The 22830-nt window shown below is 39.0% G+C and overlaps 1 protein-coding gene across 1 annotated transcript in view; it reads left to right on the top strand.

Moving 5' to 3' along the window:
* The window catches only part of smc2 (structural maintenance of chromosomes 2), a 51294-nt gene extending 29347 nt beyond the window's left edge, over positions 1 to 21947 (top strand). Inside the window, exons 15-24 of the mRNA XM_043716076.2 lie at positions 2333 to 2468; positions 5327 to 5451; positions 8714 to 8907; positions 9779 to 9922; positions 10017 to 10211; positions 13354 to 13554; positions 14806 to 14922; positions 17575 to 17735; positions 19613 to 19760; positions 21225 to 21947. Of these exons, the coding sequence (XP_043572011.2) occupies positions 2333 to 2468; positions 5327 to 5451; positions 8714 to 8907; positions 9779 to 9922; positions 10017 to 10211; positions 13354 to 13554; positions 14806 to 14922; positions 17575 to 17735; positions 19613 to 19760; positions 21225 to 21416 (1613 nt within the window). The 3' untranslated portion in view covers positions 21417 to 21947. The remainder of the gene's footprint in view (positions 1 to 2332; positions 2469 to 5326; positions 5452 to 8713; positions 8908 to 9778; positions 9923 to 10016; positions 10212 to 13353; positions 13555 to 14805; positions 14923 to 17574; positions 17736 to 19612; positions 19761 to 21224) is intronic.
* Positions 21948 to 22830: the final 883 nt, after the last annotated feature.

The raw sequence follows: 22830 nt of genomic DNA, 5'->3' as shown, positions 1-22830 counted from the left end.
CATACTGAATCAGAAAATTTTCTTGAACACCCTTATCAAAATCTTCTCCGTCTAAACCCTTAAAACTATGGCAATCCCAGACTATGTTTGGAAAGTTAAAATCCCCTACCATAATCACCCTATTATTTTTCAGATAATTGAGATCTAACTTACAAATTTGTTTCAAAATTTCCTGCTGACTATTGGGAGGTCTATAATTCAATCCCAATATGGTGATCATCCCTTTCTTATTTCTCAGTTTCACCCAAATAACCTCCCTGGATGTATTCTCAGGAATATACCCCCTAAGTACAACTGTAAAGCTTAGCCCTTATCAAAAATGTCACTCCCTCACCTCTCTTGCCCCCTTTCTATCCTTCTTCTATAATTTATATTCTGGAACATCGAGCTGCCAATCCTGTCCATTCCTGAGCCATGACTCTGTAATTACTATAATCTCCCAGTCTCATAATTCTCACCTTGCCCTGAGTTCAACTGCAATCCCTATTAGGCCTCTTGCATCGAAACAAATGCAATTTAGTTTCAGTCCTTGATGTCTGTTTTGTTCCTGCCTGGCCTGACTGTTCGACCTGAAAAAGGGTTACACCCGAAATGTCGATTTCTGCACCTCCTGATGCTGCCTGGCTTGTCTTGTTCTTCCAGCCTCCTGCCTGTCTTCTTTGGATTCCAACATTTGCAATTTTTTTGTCTGCGTCTCATACACTCAGGTGGATGGATTACCTCCAGGAAAATGTATCTGTGACTTTTCTTTCTTTCTATAACTGCCATCCAACACACCCCCTTGCTCCTGAAAATTCATTATTGCCTCTAACTGTCACTCCAACTGATCTGATAGGATTCACAACCAAAAACATTTCTTGCAGACATAATCATCAGTAACATGGAAACTCTCCTTAAACTCCCACATCTCACTCTACTAAAGCCCATCTTTGTTCCTTCACAACCTATAGACCCAGAAAATAGCACTGCCTTTTTGCTCTTTAAAAAAAAAGTGATCCAGGCTAACTTAGTACTTATGGTTTATATTTTTAAAATTTTATCAAGAGACAGATCTCAATGAAAGATATATAATCAAGAAAGAACCCCCACTACTCACTATTGTAGATTTAGAGCAAGGTTACACTCAAAAACTATGCACTTATCTGGTTCTGTGCTGTGAGCTCTTCCATACAGGTTCCTTCAAGGTCACCTGTGAATTTTGCTGTTGTTAACCTTTCCTAGACGCACTTCGATGTCCAGAGATAGTTGAACTCCTACAACAAAGGCAGTAACTATGTAGATTCACTGCTGTGTCAAATAGCCGTATAGGTTTCTTTGTCTGACCATATGGTCACTGTCTTTGTCTTCCTTCTTTGTGCCATTGTTTTGATCTTTTTTCCCCCCAAAGTTCCAAACAATGCAACAACTTATAAAACAGTAATTGCTGCTCCTGGAATTCGAGGAAATCGACCTCAGCACATAAAATAGCTCAAAAAAGGAGTAGCTCTAACAGCCACAATGTTTTCTGTCCTCCATCTTGGATTACCCACATCACAAAACAGTAGATTTATGGTAACTGTAAAGTTGGTGTAATTAAAAACAAACCAAAATACTTTATCTGAGGGAGACAGAACTGAACCATCATAACCATCCTTCAGCACTTTTATATTGCAGCTCTTGAAATCTCTTGAATATGCTGCCTTCCAATGTGCTGTCTAAGATCCTCTTTCACAGTTGTTTTTTAAATGTATTTAAAGTACAAGTAAATGATCAGTAATTTATAAGTTTCGAAGCATTTGCCCACACAACTGCCGCTGCAAGTCACATCAAGACTTGTTTTAAACTGGTTATTGAATTGAATAACCGCAGTCTCTCTGCAGAAACCAAAGGAATAGTGCAGTAAAAATCCACTTGATAGCTGTGTACAGCCACATTTTCAAATACAGTGCCCAGCAATCAGCCAGATATTTGTAGTTTACATATGCCTGGCAAACTCACTTTCTAGGGTTATTAAATATCAATTGGATCAGGATATATCTGGGTATTTACTAATGTACTGTGTAGAGAAAAAGATGAAAATATCCAATAGACAAAATTACTCTTTGCAACCCAAGAATGAATGCAGGAGAGTCTATTTCCAGCATTACTTTGATAAGTGTTTTTAATCAGTCTACTTCATTATTTGGTCCTGTTAAAATGAAGGCCACCCCTTTACTTCCATGCTGTTGAAGTTTGTGGGCCACAGTGAGCAGAAATGTGCTTTTATCTGGTGCTTTTCATTTCCATTTGCAAGACTTATGAATGGATAGGGGAGGCATTTGTGACCCTTCTCTGTACTAATTGTGTTAACCAGGTGCTCGTGTGCAGTCTGCCTCTGTGCTGGTTAAACTCCAAGAGCTGAAGGATGTCCAGAATGAGCTCAAATCAAAACAAACTGAATTGCAGCAAGTGGATAAAGAGCTGGCAAGTCTCCAGAATATTGTTGAAATGTATGTCTGCTTCTTGGGTTATTAAACATCTTTTATTCTACCGAAATTATTATTTGAAATGCTTAAAGTGTATAAATCGACAACTGTTTATACAAGTTAACATTCTAGCTGTCTCCATCTCCACTCCCCCCACCCTCCCCACAGCAAGGAGAGAACTTAGATTTGTATAATGCTATGCCAAGCCTCTCAGAAACATTCAATGTGCTTCACATGCAATGTTTTATTTTGATGTATTTTGCTTGTCTTATTGGCAAAAAAAAACCTTCATACCTCATCACCAAACAAATAGCTGATCAATTTGTGGTGCTTGTTGAGAAAACTGGCAGAGAGAGCTCTATTGTCAAAACTCTCAACTGAACTATTGAAATGGATAGGGAGCTTCTGTTTCCTCTCTTTCAAAAGAGAGGCAGCTCAGACCATGTAAGTAGCACCTTTAATATAACACTTCTATGTCAGCTTAAATTGGACTTGTATCCACAAGCTTCAGACTCAGCCAGAATCTGGTTTTTAGGTCCTGATTGGAGCAGGCACAAAGGTCAGCTTCTTGGCTCCATTCCACTTGCAAGTTGTTTTCCTGAACTGCGAGGGGGTTTGTGCATGGAATTATGCTGCAGTTTCCTAATTTGCCTTGGGTTCCCAGAAGCAGTCAGGGTTCAAAGCAGCTGTCTAATAGCACTGAGGAAGCAGGGCCAGAGCTCTAGGCAGCCTTAGAGGCCCTCCCATCTTTCTTAGCTTCAGTAGCCACCTTAGGCCATGTTTTAAAAGTTGTACATTCTAACCATACAACAATGGCTCAGCAGCTGAGAGGTTCTTTTTATTTTAAATTTTAAAAAACTTGAGTGAGGTCATCTTCCAATATCCAGAATCCTTAATTGAATGCAGAGCCCATTCTCTGGACATTAATTGGCCAGTTCAGGAGAAATTGCAGTTGAATGTTCCTCTTCAATTCTAACTCCCAGCTGAACCTGATGACAGACTCCTGAAGACCACAAGAAAAAGCTTGCACTCGAAGTTAATGTTTCGAACTCTGAACTCTTACTCCAGTGCCACTGACATTTTCCATGTATTCTTTACTAGACTATGTTGGTTCTATCAGGCTTGCTCCTGAGTTTGGGGTTTTGTGTTTCTCTGCAGGAAGCTTTTCAGGCACCATTGTACTGGAATCAGTCTGTTTCTGTTAGTTGCCATTCTCCTTCTCTGCTGCCCAGTAGCCATTATTCTACTGCTTGTTGACTGTTTCTCATTGTTGATGACATTGTTTAACTGCTTTTCTGGTATACACTACTCATTATTGAGACCACAACTGAGTTCCTTGAATGACCCTCTACTGTTTCAGATACTTCTTTTATTTCTTCATTACCCTTTATAATTACTTCTTGCATCATCAATCTCTTTTATTGTTTAATCATTAACCATCTTTTTCCATTCCACACCCCACCACACAATAGCTTTCTTGCCACTGTGTATGTGTGCAAAAATAGTAACATGTAAAGCCTATTCCAATTTTGACATTGTTTTCCTTCTACAGTCTCTGAGACCTTTTTTTCTGTATGCTATCTCAATTTTCCATGACTTTTCCTCAAGAAAATCTCATAGTGTGCTTGTGGATACTATGGCGCTCCATCAATTCATGGACTCATTCATCTGCCACACCTATCCCTGAATTTGGGTGTTAGTTAATTGGTGCTGTAAGGAGCCTCCAGCGTATCTGCAAATCCATTGCATTCTACCACAGGACTTCGAGCATTTGAGACTTTGAAGTTTCCAGCCTTTGGCCTTCCACTTGCCAAAATGCATCTGTATCTGTCAATCTGCTGAATTGCTTCCTCACCTCCTGTCTTTTATGCTCTTCTGCAAGTAATAGCCTTCATCTGCCCATCAAAGCTTTTCTCCTTTTGGTACTTTAGCCATATTTTGATCCCTTAAGTCCAACCGGCACAGACTTGAATGTTTATGACTGCATCTAGTTTAACCATTCATCATCAAATCTGACTGGATCTGTTGATGCTATCAGACCTTGCTAATCTCTGCTCAAAGCTTCCATAGTTTCACAATCAAAACTATTCCTGTTCTTTTTAGCCATTATTGACCCTGTTGTTAGGCTATTCTCCACCCTTGCCTCCAACAAATAATAATAATTGAGACCGTCATTCTCTGCCTTATTTTTCTCCCTCTTCCCCTCTATCTACTCATTGCTGTTCAACAAGCCATACCTTCCCCCAAGGACCCACTTGCCTTAGCTGTGACTTGACTTTTTGTTTGAGACAGTACAAAATGTTCTAAGTAGCCAGTACTGGACCAGTTTCTTTTCTCCACTTTGTCGATTTGTATGTTGCAAAAATGTTATTGACATTTGTAAGTCCAAGTGCCCTGTTATTTTGCAAGCCTTTCTGTTCTGATTCTGAATGAATATCAGAGCCAGAAACCAATATCTGGTGTCTCTCCATTCCCCTTCCCAACCCTGATCCATTTTATTCAAACTTTTCCTCATATTTTTGATCTGTTCCACAGGTATAAATCATGCACTTCCTCATGACTGAAAAGCCTGGTGGTAGTAGTAAAGCTGGGCTGCTGAAAAGAGTATACGCATGCTTTTGGACTCCTTTTGTAAAAGGCGCTGGCCAGATTTAAAGTTCGTGTATGTGGCCAGTGAAGTTTTGTGGGTTAAATTTTGGCATTGTAATGAAAAGGATGATAACTACAGAGATATCAGTGAACAAGAAAGGGAAAGGCTTGACTATATTTATTTAACTGTTTAGGCCAAAGTAATTCAGTAAACAAATTGAAAACACCCTTCTTTGTGTTCTGATGTCACATTTGATGATACAGATAATTTTTTTTCTCTCAAATCTTTTCAGATACCGAGAGTTGAAACAGCAACGTGAATTAAAATCTCAGGAGGAAGAATTACTATTAGTGAAGCTTCAACAGAGCTCCTACCACAAACAGCAGGAGGAATTGGAAACCCTTCAAAAAACTATTGGTATTTGGTACTATAACTGTAAGGGATGGGGTGGGGGTGGAATTAGTGAAATTTTAAGTATAATTTTCATGAAAGCAGGATATCGTCAGAGGAATATATTCTAGCATGCTATTTTATATGGCCTCAATTTTGAATACTTGTTTAAATGTTAATGTGTAAAATGGCTGCTTTGCATTACTTCTGGGAGAAGGCTTTGAAGTACGGTGGCTGGCATTTGTTTCTGTTAACATTGTTACTAAAAGTGATAAAATGGCATCAGTGGGGTGTATCATTGGAACTGAATCTACTGCTATGTATGTTAAGAGTAACCTGGCAAAATACCTAGTGAGGTAAGCTTCAGTAGCTAGTTTGGCTTTAGAAAGGGAAGATTTTGACTAAATTTTGCTTCTTTCAAAAAAGAGAATCAGCGATTACTATTGCCCTTTATAATCTGAAATCATATAGAGTCATAGAGATGTACAGCATGGAAACAGACCCTTCAGTCCAATTTGTCAATGCTGACCAGATATTCTAACCTGATCTAGTCCCACTTGTCAGCACGTGGCCCATATCCTCTAAACATATCCTATTCATATACCCATCAGATGCTTTTTAAATGCTGTAATTGTACCAGCCTCCACAACTTTCTCTGGCAGCTTATTCCATACATGCAGTGTCCTTTGTGTGAAAACCTTGCCTCATAGATCCCTTTTATATCTTTCCCCTCTCATCCTAAATGTATGTCCTTTAGTTCTAAATTCCCCCACTCCAGGGAAAATACTTTGTCTATTTGTCCTATCCATGCTCCTCATGATTTTATAAACCTCAAAGGTCACCCCTGAGCATCCAATGTTTCAAGGAAAACAGCCCCAGTCTATTCAGCCTCTCCTTATAGCTCAAATCCTCCAACACTGGCAACATCCTTGTAAATCTATTCTGTACCCTTTCAAATTTCACAACATCCTTCTAGGAGGGTGACCAATATTGCACAAAATATTCCAAAAGTGGCCAAACCAATGTCCTGTACAGCCGCAACATCACCTCCCGACTCCTATACTCTATTCTCTGACCGATTAAAGGAAAGCATACCAAATGCCGCCTTCACTATCCTACTACCTGCAACTATACTTTCAAGGAGCTATGAACCTGCACTCCAAGGTCTTTGTTCAGCAACACTCCACAGGACCATACCATTAAGTGTAAAAGACCTGCTCTGATTTGTTTTTCCAAAATGCAGCACCTTGCTTTTATCTAAATTAAACTCCGTGTGCCACTCCTCAACCCATTTGCTCATCTGATCAAGACCCCTTTGTAATCTGAGGTAAAGTTCTTTGCTAACCTTCAACTTTGGTGTCATCTACAAACTTACTAAGTATGCCTCCTATATTCACATCCAAATCATTTATGTAAATGACGAAAAATAGTGGACCCAGCATCAATCCTTGTGACACACCACTGGCCACAGGCCTCCACCACCATCCTCTGTCTTCTACCCTCGAGCCAGTTCTGTATCCATTTGGCTAGTTCTCCTTGTATTCCATGAAATTTCACCTTGCTAACCAGTCTCCCATGGGGAACCTTGTCGAACACTTTACTGAGGTCCATATAGATCATGTCCACTGCTCTGCCCTCATCAATCCTCCTTGTTACTTCAAGAAACTCAATCAACTCAATGATTTCCCACGTACAAAGCCATGCTAACTATCGCTAATCAGTCCTTGCCTTTCTAAATACATGTAAATCATGTCCCTCAGGATTCCCTCCAAAAACTTGCTCACCACCACGTCAGACTCACTGGTCTACAATTCCTTGGCTTGTCCTTACCACCTTTCTTAAATAGTGGCACCACGTTACCCAACCACCAGTCTTCCTGCACTGCACCTGTGACTATCAATGATCCAAATATTTCAACAAGGGGCACTTTGATATCACCATCTATTTCCCCACTTTCTGTATCTTCCAGGTCCTTCTCCACAGTAAACACTGATGCAAATTATTCATTTAGTATCTTGCCCCATCTTCTGCGGCTCCACACGTGGGCTGTCTTGCTGATCTTTAAATGGCCGTCTTCTCTCCCCAGTTACCCTTTTGTCCTTTTAATGTATTTATAAAAGTCCTTTTGGATTTTCCTTAACCCTATTTGCCAAAGTATCTCATATGCCCTTTTGCCCTCCTGATTTCGCTCTCCTACTGCCTTTAATACTCTTCTAAGGATTCATTTGATCTCTCCTATTTGTACCTGACATGTACTTCCTTCTTTTTCTTAACCAAAATCTTAATTTCTCTAGTCATTCATCATTCCCTACACCTACCAGCCTTTCCTTTCACCCAAACAGAGATATACGTCTCTGGGCTCTCGTTATCTCATTTTTTTGAAGGCTACCCACTTTCCAGCTGGACCTTCACCTGCGAACATCAGCCCTGGCATGAATTGTTCAAGCTTTAAAACACATTAATGAGATTCTTTATCGAAAGTCTTCTGATTTAAATCAAAAGTAAATTTTGCTAATGCATCAAACTGCCCAAGAAGCTTGATTTAACAACAAGTAATTGTGAGAGCTTTAATGTTAGGTTTGAGAATGTGTTAAATTCTCCAGGATAACTTACTTTTAATTTGTAAAAGTGACCTGAATACACGTGCTAGTATTTTTTGATGAAGGGATGTGGTCTTCGCTGGCTTGACCAATGTTTATTGCCCATCCCTAATTGACCTTGAGCTAGTTTGCTAGGTTCTTTCAGAGGGCAGTTAAGAGTCAATCATATTACTGAGTGTCTGGAGTCACATGTGGTTAGTAAGAATTTTGGATTTTCTTCCCGGATGAATATTAGTGAACCAGATGGATGTTTACAACAGTTGTCCGTGATTCTGTGGATGCCATTAGGCTAGCATTTAACACCATATTTTTATTGAACTCCCGTGTCACTATCTGACGTGTGGATTTTGAACCCATGCCTCCAAAATGTTAAACTGCGAATCCTAAACACTAAACTAGTGACTTTGTCATTACTCTGCCTCCTGTAAATTTAAATTTCTTTAGTTACAAATGAAAAGAAATTAATGATGCAAGGAACATTTTCTTGATGAGTATTTGGAACTGCCGTTTTTGCATTGCAAGACTTTTCCTTCTATTATCCACAAAAATCTTGACAACTAACTTTTCATTTGCAATAATCAAATTGTCTCAAGTGTACTCTGCTACTTTTGGCTCAAAGAGATTAACCACAGAGTATACTGTGGTGTGACCTCAATGTAGCACATATTTATGGTGTCTTTTAATTTTAGATGAGTGTGAAGCAACACTGAAAAAAACAAAAGAAGTTCAAAAGAAGGCTGAAGAAAAGTACAAGATCTTGGAAAACAAAATGAAAAATGCAGAGTTTGAGAGGGAGAAAGAACTAAAAGAAGCTCAGAAAAGGCTTGATGATGCCAAAAAGAAGGCCGATTTGTCCAATAAGAAGACTAAAGGGAAACAACAGGTGCTTAACATTGCAATGAGATGTATAATTTGTCACAAATCCAGTTTGTCTGAAAGAGATCTGTTGTGTTTGGTGGTGAGTCAAAGTTGCACAGCTCTGATTTATTTTCCCCCTGTAATATGTGACAGAAAAGTGGAGTTAAAGATGTGTACAGAACTCTTGGAATTAAGTTATTTTTATAGGTTGAAGAATTGATTTGTATTGCTAAATTTCTAATTCTCACATTCACCCTCCCATTGTGTAAGGGGGAAATTGGACTGGACAACTCTTATGTCCCCAGGAACAATATTGGAGGTGACCTGAGAGTGGATTGCTCTTTTTAAAGTCACCAAGGGAGGGCCAAATGGCCTATTCGTGCTCCTAGTTTCTATGGGAAAGGTGGTTGATGGGAGAAATGAGCAAGGGAGGCTTAAAACTAAGTGTAAAGGCAAATGCTTGGTTCATGAAGTTGCCTTCACATGAAAGGAGATTTTACCCAGTTTGAAAATACGGATGTTTGTTCTTTCTAAAGATATATTAGGTCTATCTTGTATTGCTGCTGTCGCAGATTATACAAAATTCTGCCTGCATTCTGCATTGTTTCTTTTATCAACACATTGACATCAAACTTGCTTAAAATCATGTCTATCTGAAAGTAGATTTTCCACATTTCCTATTCAGGATCACTGGCTGTTTAACACATTTGCACTTGTTTTAAAATAATTTTAAAATTTCAGTCCTGTTTCAATTTACAGAAGCTGGTTCCTTTTCAGTGGATGTTTGTTCAGGGGTTTTAATTTATGTTCCAAAATGAAATGTAGGGGAAACGAGGAAAATCTTTTCCGTTGCTTTTTTTTCCCTCTGATCCTAGTTTGTCGTGTTTAATCTGTAGGAAGTGGATGCTTTGCTTTTAGAACTGGAAGAGTTGAAGCGTGAACAGACTGCGTACAAACAGCAGATTGAGGCTGTGGATGAAGCCATCAAATCTTACAAAGAGCAGATTGAAAACATGGCTGAAGAAATAGCAAATAATAAGGTACTAATCCTATTAAAATAGAAACCTATGATCTGCAAAGTGCAGGTCACGTGATTTTGATAATTGTATGTGTATTTCATTCTTTTAATTGCAGGAAGCTGTGAAGAAAGCTCAGGATGACCTGGCTAAACAGAAGGAAACCATAAAGTCTCAGAATAAAGAAATACAAATCAAAGCCAATTCCATATCTGAGTTAGTGAAACAAAAAAATGAAGCACAGTTGAAAATTCAGGAATTGGAGCACAACATTCATAAACATAAAAAGGACACTGCTGAGGCTGCTGCTAAGGTTAGTACAAGAGAATAAAGAGAAAGTAATAAGTGATTAATGGAAAGATTAATCACTGTACAATCACAAATTAATAGCAATGCTGCCAGGAATTAAGCATTTTGTGGGTTTAGAAAATGGGTTAGGTACCAAATGACCGAGCTATTCGTAGTCTGTTTTCACTATCCTGAAAGATTGTTGGTGATCCTTGAGCAGTCTTCCTGTGAAGTTTTGGTCACAGCTCAGTTAGTTGTTCATGGTGAGAATTCTGCACATTGATTTCTGCTTCCAGTTTTCCAATAGAGACTTAAGCTGGCGCAAAAAGAGTATATCATTTCCACTGTACTGTCTGTGGGAAACGTGGCAGGATGACTTTCAAATGCTGTTGCTTGGGACCATGACTACCTAAATTATATGGAGTGATTTGAATGTAACCTGAATGATAAGAGCAAAAATATTAAACTTCCATCACTATTGTTCTAATTATTTTTCCACATTGAAGGTGGCAAAATCTATTTGGCAACGTAGCTGTAAAAATTGGGCCTACATTTATGTAAAATTTTACTGTTACTTGACTGCAATTTCTATAACTGATTCAAATCCATGACAAATTATTTAACTGTATCCTCCATCCATATTTGTCTTTATTATTGAATGTAATTTAAGCTTCCAGTTTGTTTCGATATTGACGACTGTCATACTTCTGAAGTAGAAGCCTAAATGCTGGTGTTTTTGATGCTCTCGGCAATCAAAATATCTTTTCCCCCTTCTCTGTTTTATCTATCTTTTAATAAAAGTTAATAATTGTTAGAATTCTGATGAAAGCAAACAGGTTTACATGAAAATAAAAATGAATTAGTAATTGTAGTGACTAAATAAAATTGTTTAATGTTATGTTATTTTAAATTAACACTTTAATGATTTTGTAAAATTAATGCTTTGGAATCAAGTGTTTTTTTTTAAACTTTTTGACCACTTTACTACTTGAAACAAACTAATCACATTGTCCTTGGGCATACAAGGAGGTAACTTGGGATCACCTAAGTAGCAAGAGTATACTGAACAGGGAAGACTGTTGGGAATGATGTAAAGCACATTTGGAAAGTAGGGATCAAACGCTGAGCAACATTTAGACCAAAGATAGAAGCGGGCGTGTTGACTGCAGAACTGTAGACTATTAGGTTGGGGATCAAGGTTAGTAAGAGTCATAGAGATGTACAGCACGGAAACAGACCCTTAGGTCCAAGTTGCCCATGCCGACTAGGTATCCCAACCCAATCTAGTCCCACCTGCTAGCACCCGGCCCATAGCCCTCCAAACTCTTCGTATTTGTATACCCATCCAGATGCCTTTTAAATGTTGCAATTGTACTAGCCTCCACCACTCCCTCTGTCAGCTCATTCCATACACATACCACCCTCTGCATGAAAACGTTGCCCCTTAGGTCTCTTTTATATCTTTCCCCTCTCGCCCTAAACCTATGCCCTCTAGTTCTGGACTCCCCCACACCAGGGAAAAGATTATCTCTTTATCCTGTCCATGCCCCTCATGATTTTATAAGCCTCTATGATGTCACCCCTCAGCCTCTGATGCTCCAGGGAATACAGCCCTCGCCTATTCACCTTCTCCCTATAGCTCAAATTCTCCAACCCTGGCAACATCCTTGTAAGTCTTTTCTGAGCCCTTTCAAGTTTCACAACATCTTTCCGATAGGAAGGAGACCAGTATTGCACGCAATATTCTAACAGTGGCCTAACCAATGTCCTGTACAGCCTCAACATGACCTCCCAACTCCTGTACTCCATACTCTGACCAATAAAGGAAAGCGTACCAAATGACTCCTATTTACCTGCTATTCCACTTTCAAGGAGCTATGAACCTGCACTCCAAGGTCTCTTTGTTCAGCAAAACTCCCTAGGACCTTACCATTAAGTGTATAAGTTCTGCTAAGATTTGCTTTCTCAAAATGCAGCACCTCTCGTTTATCTAAATTTAATTCCATCTGCCACTTCTCAGTCCACTGGCTCGCCTGATCAAGATCCCGTTGTAATCTGAGGTAACCTTCTTAGCTGTCCACTACATTTCCAATTTTGGTGTCATCTGCAAGCCTACTAACTGTACCTCTTATGCTCTCATCCAAAACATTTATAGAAATGATGAAAAGTAGTGGACCCAGCACCGATCCTTGTGACACTCCACTGGTAACAGGCCTCCAGTCTGAAAAACAACCCTCCACCACCGCCCGCTGTCTTCTACTTTTTGAGCCAGTTCTGTGTCCAAATAGCTAGTTCTCCCTGTATACCATGAGATCTGTGAGAAAGACTTGTCAATTTGCTAGAATGCATCAAGTTAATGGAATTTGCTAAGGACAGCAGGAATGAAATTCCAATATTAAGTAGCTCATTAGTGAGAGAGGCTGGTTGGTCAGGTGAGCCTTGAAGAAGTCTACTTGTGAAATAAGGGCTGGAGTTTCTGGGGATAGATAGTTGATGCTGGTTATATTAAAAATCAATCTGAGATGGAGAATAATACTCTACTGTAAATCAAGCAATGCATCAAACTTCTGTCTCTGGATAAAGCTGGAGGTAGATGGTTGTAGGAATCGGTTTTAGTCTTTGTGACTGCTGGAGGAAGACCATTTGAGGGAGCTGCAAGCAGACCTGTGATCAGTAAATGAGGCAAAGATGTAGACTATAATGGCTGTGTGCTATAAAGGTTTCCCATGGTCTTTTAAGAGTTTGAATCCTGCTTTCCTTTCCTTTTCCCTCTCCTGCGATTGTCAGGCTGAATATGGAACTTGTGAAACTTGACACTTTTTTATTAAAATGAGGTGACCTTAGGTAGATAACCTCTATGCACTTAACGTAGTTGCCATTCCCATTAAATGCACGCTCAGTATCCAAAATGGTGTCGTGTTCTATTAAATGTCAATGTAGGAATTACTTAGAAATTCCACACCTGGTGCAAATGAGTGTAGAAAGCAAATTATGTTTGCAAGCTTTTGGCAAATAGTTGGCTACTTGGTTTCCAGTGCAGGCAAAAAAGAATGATATTATCTTCATGAATCAAATGTTTAGCAGGATTTGTTTAAGAAGTTGGAATTATATTGTTGATCTTTACAATAGCTCTCTTTCTTTTCTTGATCTATTTAAAACTTGTGCAGGTGACCAAAATGCTGAAAGAGTATGAGTGGATTACCTCTGAAAAACATCTCTTTGGCCAGCCCAACACCGTCTATGATTTTAAAGCAAATAATCCTAAAGAAGCAGGCCAGAGGCTTCAGCAATTACAGGAGAAGAAAGATATACTGAGCAAAAATGTGAATGTGAGGGCAATGAACATGCTTAGCCAAGCAGAGGAGCGGGTATGACTTTATATTTAAATCACTTTAGAGCACAGAAGAAACAAAAGTAAATTTGTAGTTCTCATATTCATAGAGCTGATGCTTTAATCCTAGCATATCTGATCTGGCAGTTGGCAGTAAGAGAGCTATTTTGTTTTCTACTTAATACAAGTCCTCTTAAATGTAAATAAATTGTTCTCTTGGCCTTGCTTTTAGGCTTGAAAAAATGTCCCTGCAACAAAAGATAACTATGATATTTAGTTGCCTGTTAATCATAGCGGCTTCTAGGTGACTAAAGGGTTGGCTTTGCATATGACAGCTTTTTATTAAGCCCTGTCAGTGATGTGATATGCTATTCTAGAAGTACTGGGCATGATTAATTTGTTCTGCTATTAAAAGAACATCTCAATTATTAAATACGAGCAATGATATGGATACGTGCTGACATCCATCACCTGCAGCTGTTTTTCTTTTCAAAAATGGTAAATATAGCCTTGTTAATAGCTATAATTAAGAGTCGTGTTTATCCAGTGATTGACGGAATGGATGTTCTAGGTCTGGCATTTGGAACAGTTCTGTTTTATTATCGCTTCTTGACTTGGCATTTCTGCTGACTATTGGCTTTGTAATGAACAAGTCTCCCATGCATTTGAAAAGATTGACAGAAAATACTGTAAACAACACAAGGTTTTAAGGCTGTTTGATGTGTCCTACATAATTGCATAATGTGTGCATACCCATTAAAATTAAAGGTGGGTACCTCTGAAATGACTGAGAATTGTATCCACTATTCTATTTTGCTAATTGTCCATGAGGCTGTCTTTTGCAAGGTCAGCAATTGTTGCCCATCCCTAATTTCCCTTGAACTGAATGGCTTGATAGACTATCTGAGAGGATGTTTATGAGTCAACTACATTGCTGTTGATCTGGAGTCACATTACAGATTTTCTTCCCTGAAGAACATTAGTGAGACAGATGGTCATTTTCACTGATAGTTTTCAAGGTCACTATTACTGGGACCAGCTTTATATCGCAGATGTTTATTAATTGAAATGAAATTCCACCAACTGCTGCAATGTGGAATTTGAACCCATGTCCCCAAGGAATTTGCCTCTACCTTTGAATTGCTCATCTAGTGACATTACCACTATGTCACCACAAATTGTAGTTGTCAGTCTTGGACATCTGCATGTTACTATATATAAGAAAGGTGCAACTGCATAAGAGGAACGTTCATAAATTCTAAGCCAACTCCCTTTATGCTTTTCACAGTACAATGATTTGATGAAGAAAAAAAGGATAGTTCAAAATGACAAATCAAAAATTCTTTCAACTATTGAAGAATTGGATAAAAAGAAAAATGAAGCCCTGAATATTGCTTGGAAACAGGTAAAAACTAATGCATAGATCAATATTTTGTTGGCTTGGAGGTTGTTTTCTTTGTTTTTGAAGAAGCAGAATATACAAAACAAAATAAGTAGCAGTAAAGTCAAAAGTATATCAAGGAAAACACAAGTGATAACTATTCTCCAATAGTCAGCCAGTAAGAAATAATTAGGACTCATTGGATAAGACCTAGAATTAATTATTCAAAGTTACAAATTTACTGATCTCAGACTAAAATTGCTTGACTGCCTGCGGCTTTCTTTGAATATATTGTTTGTTGATGTTGACTTTCTTTTGCATTGATCAACAAATAAAAAGAAAACCACTGTCTACTTTGCCTCTTTTGGCTATGGAGTTAAAAAAGACAAGTATATTCTTTTTAAATTGTGTTGCTAAAAGTCTGGAATGAGGCAATGGACCCTCACTGCATTAGTTTGGAATTGACTGAGAATTGTGATATTCCACAACTGTACCTCTTAAGCTTTAATATGCAATTTCAATGCATGTGGACTTTTTGTTTTAAATGTGTATGAATTCATTTTGTTACAACTTTTAAATGGACCATCATACATCACTAGATTCTTTACTTCAGAAGTCAAAGATTTGGATTGACTCCATTAAGTCACTTATCAATTTGTGACTAAGCAGAATGTGCAACTTATAGGAAGCTCCTGGAACAAGTTAACTGTAGATGCTCGCTGAGCTGGAAGGTTCATTTCCAGACGTTTCGTCACCCTACTAGGTAACATCTTCAGTGGACCTCTGGGCAAAGCACTATTGATCATTCCTGCTTTCTATTTATACGTTTGGGTTTATAGAGTCGTAGAGTCATAGATATGTACAGCATGGAAACAAACCCTTTGGTCCAACCCCTCCATGTCGACCAGATATCCCAACCCAATCTAGTCCCACCTGCCAGCACCCAGCCCATATCCCTCCAAACCCTTCCTATTTATATACCCATCCAAATGCCTTTTAAACATTGCAATTGTACCAGCCTCCACCACTTGCTCTGGCAGCTCATTCCATACACGTACCACCCTCTGTGTGAAAATGTTGCCCCTTAGATCTCTTTTATATCATTCCCCTCTCACCCTAAACCTATGCCCTCTAGTTCTGGACTCCCCGACCCCAGAGAAAAGACTTTGTCTATTTATCCTATCCATGCCCCTCATAACTTTGTGAACCTCCTATAAGGTCACTCCCTCAGCTTCCGACGCTCCAGGGAGAAAAGCCCCAGCCTGTTAAGCCTCTCCCTATAGCTCAAATCCTCCAACCCTGGCAACATCCTTGTAAATCTTTTCTGAACCCTTTCAAGTTTCATAACATTTTTTTGATAGGAAGGAGACCAGAATTGCATGCAATATTCCAACAGTGGCCTAACCAATGTCCTGTACAGCTGCAACATGACCTCCCAACTCCTGTACTCCATACTCTGACCAATAAAAGAAAGCATACCAAACACCACCTTCACTATCCTATCTACACGTGACTCCACTTTCAAGGAGCTATTAACCTGCACTCTTTGTTCAGCAACACTCTCTAGGACCTTACCATTAAGTGTATAAGTCCTGCTAAGATTTGCTTTCCCTAAATGCAGCACCTCGCACTTACCTGAATTAAACTCCATCTGCCACTTCTCAGCCCATTGGCCCATCTGGTCAAGATCCTGTTGTAATCTGAGGTAACCTTCTTTGCTGTCCACCACACCTCCAATTTTGATGGTATTAGGCAAAAACTTTCAAAAGCTGATTGGGGGCAGATGTTAATAGGTAAAGAGACAGCTGGAAAATGGGAAGCCTTCAGAAATGAGGTAATGAGAATCCAGAGTAAATATATTCCTGTTAGGGTGAAAGGAAAGGCTGATAGGTACAGGGAATGCTGGATGACTAAAGAAATTGAGGGTTTCGTTAAGAAAAAGAAGGAAGCATATGTAAGGTATAGACAGGATAGATCGAGTGAATCCTTAGAGTATAAAGGCAGTAGGAGTATACTTAAGAGGGAAATTAAGGCTGGTGATGTCATTTCCTGTGGTGATGTCACTTCTGGTTCTTTTTCTCAGGGGGTGGTAGATGGAGTCTAACTCAATGTATTTGTTGATAGAGTTTCGGTTTGAATGCCATACGTCTAGGAATTCTCATGCGTGTCTCTGTTTGGCTTGTCCTAGTGACCCTCTCTTGCTAGTATTCTTACATACAGAGGAAGAAGGACACCACCTCGGCTGGGACAGCACATCCATTCTAGGACAAGCCAAACCGAGACAAAACAGAATTCCTAGAAGCATGACATTCCGTCCAGAACTCTATCAACAAACACATCGAGTTAGACTCCATCTACCATCCCCTGAGAAAAAGAACAGGAAATGACATCACCACAGGAAATGGCATCACCAACCCACAGAAACCCAAACATTATAAATAGAAAGCAGGAATTATCAACAGTGCTTCGCACTGAAGCCCACTAACGATGTTACCTAGTCGGGTGACGAAACGTCTGGAAATGAACCTTCCAGCTCAGTGAGCAAACCTACATCCAGAACCTCAAACTGAGCTACAAATCTTCTCAAAACGCAACAAATTAACTGTAATCAGTGTATTTTCAACTTAATATATTGCCCAATATCATTTTTGTTTTTTGACTTAACTCTTTTAACAGGTAGACAAAGATTTTGGCTCAATTTTCTCCACATTGCTTCCTGGAGCTAATGCCATGTTGGTACCTCCTGAAGGCAAGACCATTCTAGATGGAATTGAATTCAAAGTAGCTCTTGGTGATGCCTGGAAGGACAATCTTACCGAGCTTAGTGGTGGTCAGAGGTCTGTCTGAATGTTACTTATCTTTTAATGTAAATACTTCCTCTGTCAACCTTCAGCTATAGTAGTTTGCTTTCAGAACTTGCAGTTTGCCTCTCGTGTAACTTTGCTGAAATTTTCACAAGAATATTGTGTCAAAGTTGGTCACCTACCAAGTGAGTGACAGGCTGGGCCGTTAAGCAAGTTGGCCCCATCTTTGGACATTCTCAAGTGTACTACATATCTACAGCCAGATGGGCAGGTCTATGTACTAGAACTGATGAGACAGTACAGTTGTCTATAGCTTATAAACTAACCCTTAACATTGTTCTCAGACTCTTATTTGACATTCTGAATAGCGTGTGCAATTTCTGTTATTAGTCTGAAGCCATTTAGAAAGATAGAACTGTCCTTCATTTGGTACCTTTCACAATGCCTTGAAGAGATTTACAGTATTACAAACCTCTGAAAAATAATTGCTGAAAATACTCAGCAAGTCAGGCATTTATGAAGAAAAATAGGATCCCACCACACCAATTAACTGCTTTCATGTGTAGTTCTTGTTGGTTTGGAGACAAACAAACAAGGTAACTTACAAACAGTAAGGTCTTGATCAGAACCTCTTTTATTTTAAACTGTTCTCTTTGCCAGTAGAAAACATTGTCCAACCACCAGTGTTCATTGTTTAAAATAAATCAAAAATCATCCTCTGACCCCTCTATTTTCCAACTTTGTTAGGACAGATGCATCCTTGGTAACCGTACAGCCTCTTCCAGTTTCATTATCTACTTTCCACTCATCTGTATTTTTGGAGATTGGGAGCTTATTTTACTCAGGGGCCTTTGTTTATAGGTTGCTGAGAGTAGCAAACTCAGTTAGATAACTGGATGTTGAAAACTCATACTTTATTTTTGGTATTCTTTGTTTTATTTAATAGATTCAGTAAGTTAGACAGCATCCAGCAAAGAATGTTTCAGATTGATTATCTTTTATCGATTTTTTTTTTCTCTGTCTCCACAAATGCTGATTCACCTCTTACTTGATTTCCACCATCCATAGTGTATTGCTTTTGCTTCCATGTTTTCTGTTGTCACTGCCTTTTAGAAATAAAAATAATGTAGAGAGAAATCAGCCAGAAGTTGCTTCAATTTTGCACCTAAGTCTGTGTCTTAGAGGTCCACTCGATCCACTGAGTCCAATCAGTCCCATTCCTCTCAGATAATGGCCAAATAATCTGTTTTCTCTGTTGGCTGATCGATATTGGTCAGGACACTGGGGTGACCCTCCTGCTTCTCTTCAAGGTTTAGGTCTTTCATACTCACTGAGGGGGAAGGGATGAGCCTTAGTGTTAACAATTCCTCCAAAATAAAAACATCAAGACAATTATACTCATTTGACTTGATAACAAATTACTGCCCAAGACAATTAACAAGTCAGAAGTAAAAACAATATGTTTTCCTACACTGGATTGAGAGCCTGGGATCAAGGCACACTTGCTCCAGAGGTGTGTAATAATATCTCTGAACTGGTTGATTAGGAAAATGGGTTAAATTTTTAAAAAAACACTTAAAACAGTATACTGGTATAACTGTAATTGAAAGAAAAACGGAATCAACATTTCAAATCCAGTACGATTCTTTGCAACTGGAGACAGCTGAAAAAGTGATGGGTTTTATGCTGCAGAAAAGGTGGAGGAACAAGCAGAACAGATGGTAAAAATACCCCTGGAACAAAAGGCAAAGGGAATGTTAATGCTAGTAGAGAGGATAAATAAATGAGCTTTGATAGTGAGAACAATACTGGAGTTAACACTTGATCTGTTCAAATTTAAGTCTAGTGCTTTTCATTCAAAATCTGTTGCAGTACCAGAATGTGATTGGTTCTGTTTTTACATTCCATAGGTCACTAGTGGCTCTATCTCTGATCCTGGCTATGTTGCTGTTTAAACCTGCTCCAATTTATATTCTGGATGAAGTTGATGCAGCTTTGGACCTTTCTCATACTCAGAACATTGGGCAAATGCTGCGAACACACTTCCAGCACTCCCAGGTATGTAATTAATGTTTTTTTTAGAAAGAGCCGATAACTGCGTTAATATAATTTTTGACAGCATATTAATCAAACTCTTGGCTCCCTTTTGCCTTTCCTGTCTCATTCCTATTTTCTTTGCTGCTTTTATCTTCCTGCTCTCCCTTCCCAATTCTGAAACATTTATTTCTCAATGAAGATTAGCACTATGTAAGTCTGAGCCCCTACCTGTCCGATTCTGTTCAAGTGATATTTTGACCATTTAGTTACCTGTTTAACAATGTGAGTTCAGCACCTAATTAGTCTGCTTCACTAATGCTTCAAACAGACATTATTGAACACTGACTAACAATAGTTTACCCCTTCCTCATCCAGAGCATGGAGGCTATTTTTATTTGTCCTATTAATATGCGTGCTAAGAACAACAGGAAACGTGAGCTCTGGATAAGATATGGAGCCCTTCTGTATGTAGCTGTTGCTCATTGTCTTAACAGTCGACCAACTGAGGAGCAGCAAACAGTCTCTGGTTCAATTCTCATGACTATGTTGTGTTCTAACTGGAACATTCCAGTTTGACCAAGGTTGATCCTGCTGATTGTTTGGCAAACTCTGGTGTCGGTGCACTGGGTGTTGCTTGGGGAAGGATCAGACTTGAGGTGATGCCTTAGCGTCTGAATACCCTGTCAGCACTCATCCATGGTTCGCAAGTAGACAATGCCTGCCTCATTGAATTAGCAGATGAAATTAGAGATGCAACAAACATTGTTTAGAAAAGAAGCAACTCTGTATGGAGTTAAAGTAACTAATAATGAAGATGAAAGAGACCTAGCTATTTTGCATAGGAGCTCAAGTTTCCAGTTATTAGAAATAGACTATAGCAATTAATTAATCCAACAATGAGTTGATCTGCATACCCAGAACTGCAGATATATAACAGTAAGTCATGTTGAAGCAGTAGTTCTCTGCTCAATGAAACCTAGGTAGAATCTGGCCCAGATCCCTTTAAATCCTTCCTATTCATATACCCATCCAGATGCATTTTAAATGGTGTAATTGTACCAGCTTCCACCACTCCCTCTGGCAGCTCATTCCATACACTCGCCACCCTTTCCGTGAGAAAGTTGCCCCTTAGGGTCCCTTTTAAATTCTTTTCCCCTCTGATCCTAAACCTATGCCCTCGAGTTCTGGACTCTAAAACCCAGGGAAAAGACCTTGTCTATTTACCCTATCCATGCCCCTCTTGATTTTATAAACCTCTATAAGGTCAGTCTCTGACGCTCCAGGGAAATCAGCCCTAGCTTATTCAGCCTCTCCCTATAGCTCAAAACCTCCAACCCTGGCAACATCCTTGTAAATCTTTTCTGAACCCTTTTGAGTTTCACAACATCTTTCCAATAGGAGGGAGATCAGAATTGCACACAGTATTTTCAAAAACACTATATTGTTGACAAAGTAACTTTTTAAAAACATTTTAAACTCCTACAGTTTATCGTCGTGTCACTAAAAGATGGCATGTTCACCAACGCTAATGTCTTGTTCAAAACCAAGTTTGTGGATGGTGTGTCAACAGTTACAAGATTTGCTCAGAGTCAGAATGGTTCAAACGCACTTCATCACTTTCCAGGCCGAGCAGATAAAGATAGAACTAAAGAGAAGAGAAACAGGCTTCAAATATAATTCTGAAGCACTAACTATCATCTCTCAAATGGATGTATTGAACTGTGCATGCCATCTCCTGTATATGTAAAACTGTACAGCAAAATTACTTTTTGTTTCTCTTTATATTTTCCGAAACTGTTTTTTTGCAACTGTTTTAAATATTTCTAATAAATTTCTTTTTTCTACTATAATTATAAAGAGTTTTTCTGGAAGATGATGAACTTCTTTACACATTTTTGTTTTAATGTATTTCTTGCATCAATGTTTCAAAAAAACTTAAGACAAATTAAAACAGTTTTTGATTTAACCTTAAAACTGTTATGTTTTGTGTGTTAGTAAAAGAATGATGTACAGTTAGTTTATGATTTTGATTGCCTCTTGACTCATTTTTATTCTGGTATCCATTGCTTCTTTCCTGCATGACATTTGGTGAAGTTTCTGCACAAGACTTTGATTCTACTGTAGATTTATGAGTTAACGTATCTAATGCTGTTGGACTAGATGCAAGATAAAGTTATCATTTAGTAATCCACTCCTCAATCTTTTGTCTTTTTTACATGAGCGTTGTTGTTAAATTCTTCCCCAATGGCCCAACTCTTCAACTATTGACATCAACGGCCTGTAAATTGATTAAAGTTGGGTCACTATCTTCCCACATTGTTGGTTCTTCCTTGTGACCCCAACCCCAAAACGACACCACGAGCCAATGTATTCCACTGTATAAGTGACTTAGATGAAGAAAATAAGAAAAGTAACTACAGAGGGGTAGGTTACGTGAGAGTGTAAAGATTTTACAGAAAGAGTATAACTATGGGAAATGTGAAATTTGTTTTGGCAGGGAAAATATAAAATCCTATCTTAATTTGAGAGTTTGGGCAATTACCAGCAATGAGATCTGGGTATCCTAGTACATCAATCACAAAAGGCTAATAGGCAGCTACAGTGAGTAATTCGGAAACTAGGGAGGTGTGGTGGCTTGGTGGTTAGCACTGCTGCCTCAGTGCCAGGGACCTGGGTTCAATTCCCACCTCTGGCGGCTGTCTGTGTGGAGTTTACACATTCTCCCCATGCCTGCGTGGGTTTCCTTGGGGTGCTCCAGTTTCCTCCCACAGTCCAAAGATGTGCTGGTTAAGTGGATTGGCCATGGTAAATTGCCCATACTCAGGGTGGGGAGTGGGTCTGTGTGGGTTAGTTTTCGGAGGTTCGGTGTGGGCTTGTTGAGCCAAAGGGCCTGTACGGAATCTCATCTTTATAGAATGTTACTTAATGCAAGGGAAATTTATACAGAAGTAGAAGGCATGTGCTTCAGTTATACAGAGGACTGGTGTAATCATATCTGTCGTACTGTGTAAAGTATTAAAGGATGTAGATATGTAAAAAGCCGTTCAAAGATTTACCAGACTTCAATCTGGAATGGGCAGATGGTCTTCTG

This window comes from Chiloscyllium plagiosum, unplaced genomic scaffold, assembly GCF_037043375.1.
Source record: "Chiloscyllium plagiosum isolate Xiang-an unplaced genomic scaffold, Cpla_swu_hap1 HiC_scaffold_2, whole genome shotgun sequence".
In the NCBI taxonomy this organism is placed as follows: Eukaryota; Metazoa; Chordata; class Chondrichthyes; order Orectolobiformes; family Hemiscylliidae; genus Chiloscyllium; species Chiloscyllium plagiosum.
The sequence above is the reverse complement of the archived record's forward strand: the minus strand, read 5'-3'. Positions and strand labels throughout refer to the sequence as shown.